The following is a 6,000-nucleotide window of genomic DNA, read 5'->3' as shown; positions in this document are numbered from 1 at the left end:
ACGGTCACCTTTTATCGTTGCGATTTTACCGCGACAAAGAAACTTCTGAATCAGTGGTACACCACCACTGATTCAGAAGTTTCTTGGGCCAGTACGCCTCTACACAGTCATGAACATTTCGACCCGATATCATATCATGACCATTTTAAAACTGCGTTTAAAACGTTCGGTTCAATTTGTTTAAAAAAATCTCGACAGGACGAGAGGGTTATATGTTTATGATTGATTTGAGATTTGTGTAATTTTATAAAATACTGTTTTCCTTGTTTTCTCCTCATTTGATAGAGCGACAAAAATCACCCTCCTGGGGTCGTTATAATGTTTGTTTTATAAACAATATAACAATACAAAAACATATTTGATTTGTTATCCAGACAAGAATGAAAAAAATGTATATATTCTTATAGGTACAAATAACCGAATATACAAAGGGATGTAAAAGGGTTTGCGTAGTGATGCTCTGTATCTGTGCATATTTTAGCGCCCTATTGCAATTGCTGTAAACTGCCGAGGTGGAGGCCCAATCTGGAAAAAATGGCGTTTGCTGCTAACTCTCCCTACCGGGCTTGTCTCGTAAGAATTCAAATAAATCGAACTTGAAACTTTAAAATTGTTGGCACAAATATGCGAATTTTAGATAAAAACAAAAGACATGGGGCTCTCTTTGATTAGCACGTAGACAAAACGTAGAAAGTTCTGTCGTCTTCCAGAAAGGAAGTGTAAACAAAAATTGGACAAAACTGTCCAATATTTGGACAGTTTTGTCCAAAAATTGGAGCGTCGCCAATCATCATATCTACCTACTCAAAAATTAGTAATCAAGCATCTTGCGTCGCACGCAGCTTGAAACACGCACAAAAAAGTCGCATGTTCTAGAATCTCCCGAGCACCACTTACAATTGTAAATTCAGTGTAAAGGACAAGTCCATGCAGTGAAATATATCGTGAAAAAAACCACAAACGATAAAAAATCCCCGCGTGCAACATTGCGCGCGCTGTATTATGGTACGTTTTCGGCCATGGAGAGAATGGCATGGTTTTCGATTTCGACTGCCCCGTTGACAAAGTAGTACATCTTAGCACCAGATAAAAATAAAGTCAGCACTCGCTTGCATCGTATCCTTGGAAACACGGACCTCCATCGGCCATACTTACTTACTTAGCGAGAAGTGGGAGGAACGCCTGCCACGTCCCGTAGCTTTCTGTAGGCCCGGCTACCAATCCAGCTTGGAGCACGACCCTCCAGTGTCACGGATCGTTTCAGAAGTCTAGGATATTGAGGCTATAGAGCAGAATGGTCGGTCCAGTACAATTCGTCTTTCTTTGTTTACCTGCGCACAAACTCTGGTACCGTCGCAGCCCCGAAAAACTTGCCAAAGCGCATTCTATGCATATTGGTAGACAACACCATGCATTTAAGGAAAGTCACATACTCGAAACCACATGCGCTGTATTTGGCCGTGACGGAATGTCGTGAATTTAGGTTAGAAAATTGAAACAGAAACGGTGGCCAATAAGGTACCCAAGACGCTTTGTGCGGCACTACGCCGCTGGGATCGCTTCGATTTTGCGCGAGGTCGATGCCGAAAGTTCTGTACCGACCGGGAAACAATATTCATGAACATGCCAATATTCCTAGATTTTATGTCCCACTTCATTTTGACACAGAATTGGCATCGAATGCGATAAAGCTGACTCAGCTCGCAAGATTAGAAACCATCCATTAATTCCTTTAGATCCCCTTCTAGCACCTCTGTTTGGCCTAGTGAAAATGGCTATACTCCGATTAATTTAGTGTGCCGCGCACATTACGACAGGGAATAATAAAACATCGCTAGGTTTTATTTTTAATTATTTGAAAATAAAAGAGCGTACCTAATATAATAAAAATTTTATCCCAATTAATGGGTGAATATATATATTAGGTCGAATGAAGGTGATCAACAGTCTTACCAGACCTACGTTAATTTAAAGACAAATGTTTGGTTTGGCCGCACAGCAAACGTTGGGTGAAAACAAAGCTCTCTTACCTGAGCAATCTGGTCGAAGCGACCGAAGAGTTCGTTCAGGGCTTGCACAAGATCCGAAGCCGAGAGCTGCTCAGAAAGCCTGGTGAAGTTAACGATGTCGGCATACAGGATACTGCGTAGAAAAGAGCGTGGAATGAAGATCAATAACTGTTCCACCCTTATACATTTAAACTCGGGATGCGATATTAGAGGGGTCATGAAAAGGTATCGGGTTGTAATGTTCATGACTTTGCAGAGGCGTACTGGTCCCACTATGGACCTTCGCTGAAATCGCCTTCCGCGTGCTGCCATTTTTGTCTGCTCGGCTGTGGGACGCCATCTGAGCATGCGCTGTTGCTCTGTTGTGCGGTAAATCAGACGTTACGCATGGGTCCACAGTTCAGCGACTCAGCATTTTTCGCCGCGTTGATTAGTGATGCAAAGGTCTATACTAGCACAAACCAGCACTGATTCAGAAGCTTCTTTGTCTCGGTGAAACTGCGAGGATAAAAGGGGACTATTTTTTCGGTCTTGTCGTCACAAAACTTGATGACGTAATTGTGGCATCAAAACTACCTGCCTGTCAGCAATCGAGTGCGACCTATGGATCGGACACGAGAACTGCGTGAGCGCTCGACTTCGGCTTGTGACAATCAATGCCTCGGCGGACACTGGGGTAGTGGCTCGTGTCCCAGCATTACGGTGATGGGGAAACCGAAATCTAACAATTCCTGGAGCTCGGCACGCGTTTTCTACTTTGCCAACCCCAGCGCGTGGCTCGGGTTGGCAAAGTAGAAAACTTGCCTTGGTTTCCTTTCTAGTCAAAAAAAGGTCGCCAAACAAAAATAAAAAAAAAATCATATTTCTCTTTTTTTTTTTTTGCGACTGTCTTTGATTAGAAAGAAAACCAAGGCAAGTTTATTCGGTTATTAAGTTTAGGGTGTGTTTCTAAGTAGTATATAGCGAAAGTATAAATATCGTTTCATGGCCTTTTTAAATGAAAAATGCTACCGAAAGAACTTTTGAATTCTGTTCACTTAAATTTTTGACGCAGAGGAGCTTGTATCGACAGCAACGGACGAGCAGAAAAAAGCAACAAAAAGGATCGTAGGTTGACGATTAAAGCAGGATAAAAAAAAAGTTGTCGCAGTCTACTCTAAAACAGAAGCACAGGCATATCTTTAGTGCAGAGCCTATATGAAGCCATGGCTCGCACTATCGCACTAACATCTCATCAACGGCCGTTGGGGTGGCCTTGCCGCGGATTTCTCTACCTTCTGTAGCATACATTTATCCCCATCGGGCTTGTTTCCCTCAGCAACGAGTAGAAATTACACACGCAAGCAACATATGGCTTGCGTCAAACGCAAGCCGCGTATAATATTTTATAAGAATACATTCGAAACGTAATAAAAACTCATTGATAATTTTTGTAAGGGGTACGGGATCCCCGGGCAACGAAGGAGACGCTGCATGCCGGCAATAGTGAATTGCGCGCGCTGTGCCTGAGATCACGAGCCGCGATCTAAAGACAAAACCTTCTTCAACTCAGCTGGGAGTCGATCGCGTTTTCGTTCACAGCGACATAAATATTAACGCGCCTACAAAATGGGGACCCGGAAGCGATCAGCTGCGACCACCCACCGTCGAAGTGAGTGTTAACCGCGATCCGGGACACGCCAGCGGTGCGGCTTCGGAAGAAAAACCGGAGATCGATGCCGTCCTCTTCTCCTGCGGCCTTTCAAACCGCGTCTCCCGTCGCGTCTCTCGCCGGCACCTTCCGGCCGCGACCTCTTCTTTCGCACACGCCGACTAAGAAAGCCGCTGGCAGGACCTCCAGCGGTTTTATCACCGCAGTTGCCGTCTATACCAAGCAGTACGTCACTAAATGCAAGGACGCTACAGCTGTTACGGCCCTGGCTGTCACGTTGGAGAATTTCGGCGTGGCCCTTGAGCTCCACGCCGCGAACAGGGGGCAGAAAAGGAGGAAAGAGACAATAACCGCAGCTTGCTTCCTTTTATCGACGGGCCCTCAAGTAGAAGCGACTAGAAAAGAGGAAGAAAACGTCTTCCTCTCTCCCCAGGCAAAGGGGAGGAACCTTTAGCGAAACCAGGCATTATAGAGTTTTAGAATAGTGGCCTCAACGCTTTGGGTCTCCCAAACAGCTTGGACTGCCACGTTGCGCATGCGCAGAACTTCTGCGCTTGCGCAGTGCGATGCCCCAAGCTGCACCGGGGACCCAAAGTGTTAGGTTCCCATTCAAAAACTGTGTTTTTGTTTGTTTTTTCCTTCGGGGCACAAGGTATAAGCTAATAAATCGAAGTCACTAAGCTGGGCAAGCTTCAATAGCCGCGAAGCCATCTCAACCGAGGCACGCGGGGCACATTGGTCATGTTTTCGGCAGTGCAGTGTTTATTGCAGATCCTGTAAAATGTGTAGATCGTACGCACAAGCTTTGCATTACTAGCGGGAGCTTCTTACACCACTTCAAGAGCCGACTCAGTACGCGCCCGCGGTAGCGTCAATCTGCAGCGTACGACCCATGAAAAGTTTCTTTTGTTAAAAGAGCGACGGAATCACATTTGTACTTTCAGTAAATACCGCTTAGACGTATTCCTGGATATTCATAAAATATAAAACACGCGTTAGATTTTTGCCCCTGTCATTGCATTAGACGCAAGGGTTCTAATCGAGGTGCCGTGCAATAGCAGTCGCGAATCAAGTAAAAAAGAAAACGTGTAGAGTTGACTTTTTTAAAGGGACCATAAAATAAATTTTCGGCTGGGATCAATTAGAATTTTACTGATCGTACATTGTTTAGTGCGCGAAAATAATTTTAGTACACGAGCGTAGAAAGCATAAAGCCTTCTTTTTGGTACGAACATCTGAAAATGTAGCGGACTATTTCGTACCTTTTTTCCTTCAAACGTTCTGTCTCTTCACTGTGATGCACCCGCCGCGCTCGAGCAAGTCAGTCGCACCCAGCTCACGCGCTGGACACGAGAACTGCGTCACTCGGACGTATGCGCTCGTCAACAGTGAACCCGTCGACGAATATTTGAATTCGCGTTTGTGGCCAATGAGTGGCGTGATGGTGCTTATAATCACTTGGGAACGACAAGTTCTATGGTGTGCTTAAAAGGCACGGTGGAAAGTTTGAAGTCAACGCCTTTGGTGCCAAAGCACGTCACGATCACGTTACTTCTCACTTCGCTTTTGAGTTGAAGAAAAATAAGTCAAAAGGTGAAAGCCGTTTACAACTCCCTGTAACGCCGAATTAGAGCGCAGCTCTCGATGAGGAGGGAAGGGTACTGACGGGGGAGGTCATGTGACCTTGGGGGGTCACTTGACCTCGGGGAGGGGGTCACGTGACCTTGGGGGGGGGAGTCACATGACCCCCCCTCCCCGAGGTCACCGAGGTACCCGAGGTCCTCCCGAAGGAACCCAAGGTTCTCTCAAGGTTCTCCCGAAGGAACCCGAGGTCCTCCCGAGGTCCTCGGGGGAGAGGGGGGGGGGGGGTTCGCGATTACGCTGACGCCGACGACGACGGCGACGCCGCTTAAGTTGCAAACGGGCGCCTAAGAGCTGCGCTCTAAAAATAATTTCATGGTCCCTTTAGCTCAAGCCAGAACAAGCGGTCACGTGATCTAGAGCCGATTATATGCCGCAAATGATCTTCATATTGTCATGAGTGTAACTTGACTGTCTCTCCCTAACTTGACTGTCACAAACAGAAAAAATAACCGAGCACGCATTAATATATACCACTTTTTTTTCAGATTTGTTTAAAAAAAACCGTGAAAGCTGCACTTATGTGGTTTATGCGATTGAGTTATACGCCCAGGGGGACATTATGTGAGAGGCTAGTCTTTGCGACAAGTTGGCTAATTAATTAAAATTCACTAATTAACTTTTCAATTAGTGAAAATAGACATGGTTCAATTAGAAACTTGCTGAGCGTCGTCCAAAACCCCTAAATCACTCATTTTC

General features: G+C 45.6%; 1 protein-coding gene across 1 annotated transcript in view; it reads right to left on the bottom strand.

Annotated features, from left to right (window-relative positions):
* Window positions 1-1,949: 1,949 nt before the first annotated feature.
* LOC8042723 (adenylate cyclase type 2) overlaps window positions 1,950-6,000 on the bottom strand; it is a gene marked incomplete at its 5' end in the record, with an annotated part of 364,499 nt that continues 360,448 nt past the window's right edge. The window contains 2 exon segments of the mRNA XM_042291471.1: window positions 1,950-1,958; window positions 2,031-2,142. Coding sequence (XP_042147405.1) covers window positions 1,950-1,958; window positions 2,031-2,142 — 121 coding nt within the window.

This window comes from Ixodes scapularis, unplaced genomic scaffold, assembly GCF_016920785.2.
Source record: "Ixodes scapularis isolate PalLabHiFi unplaced genomic scaffold, ASM1692078v2 PGA_scaffold2__306_contigs__length_199485367, whole genome shotgun sequence".
Lineage (NCBI taxonomy): Eukaryota > Metazoa > Arthropoda > Arachnida > Ixodida > Ixodidae > Ixodes > Ixodes scapularis.
Note: the sequence above shows the minus strand (reverse complement) of the source record. Positions and strands in the feature narration are given on the sequence as shown.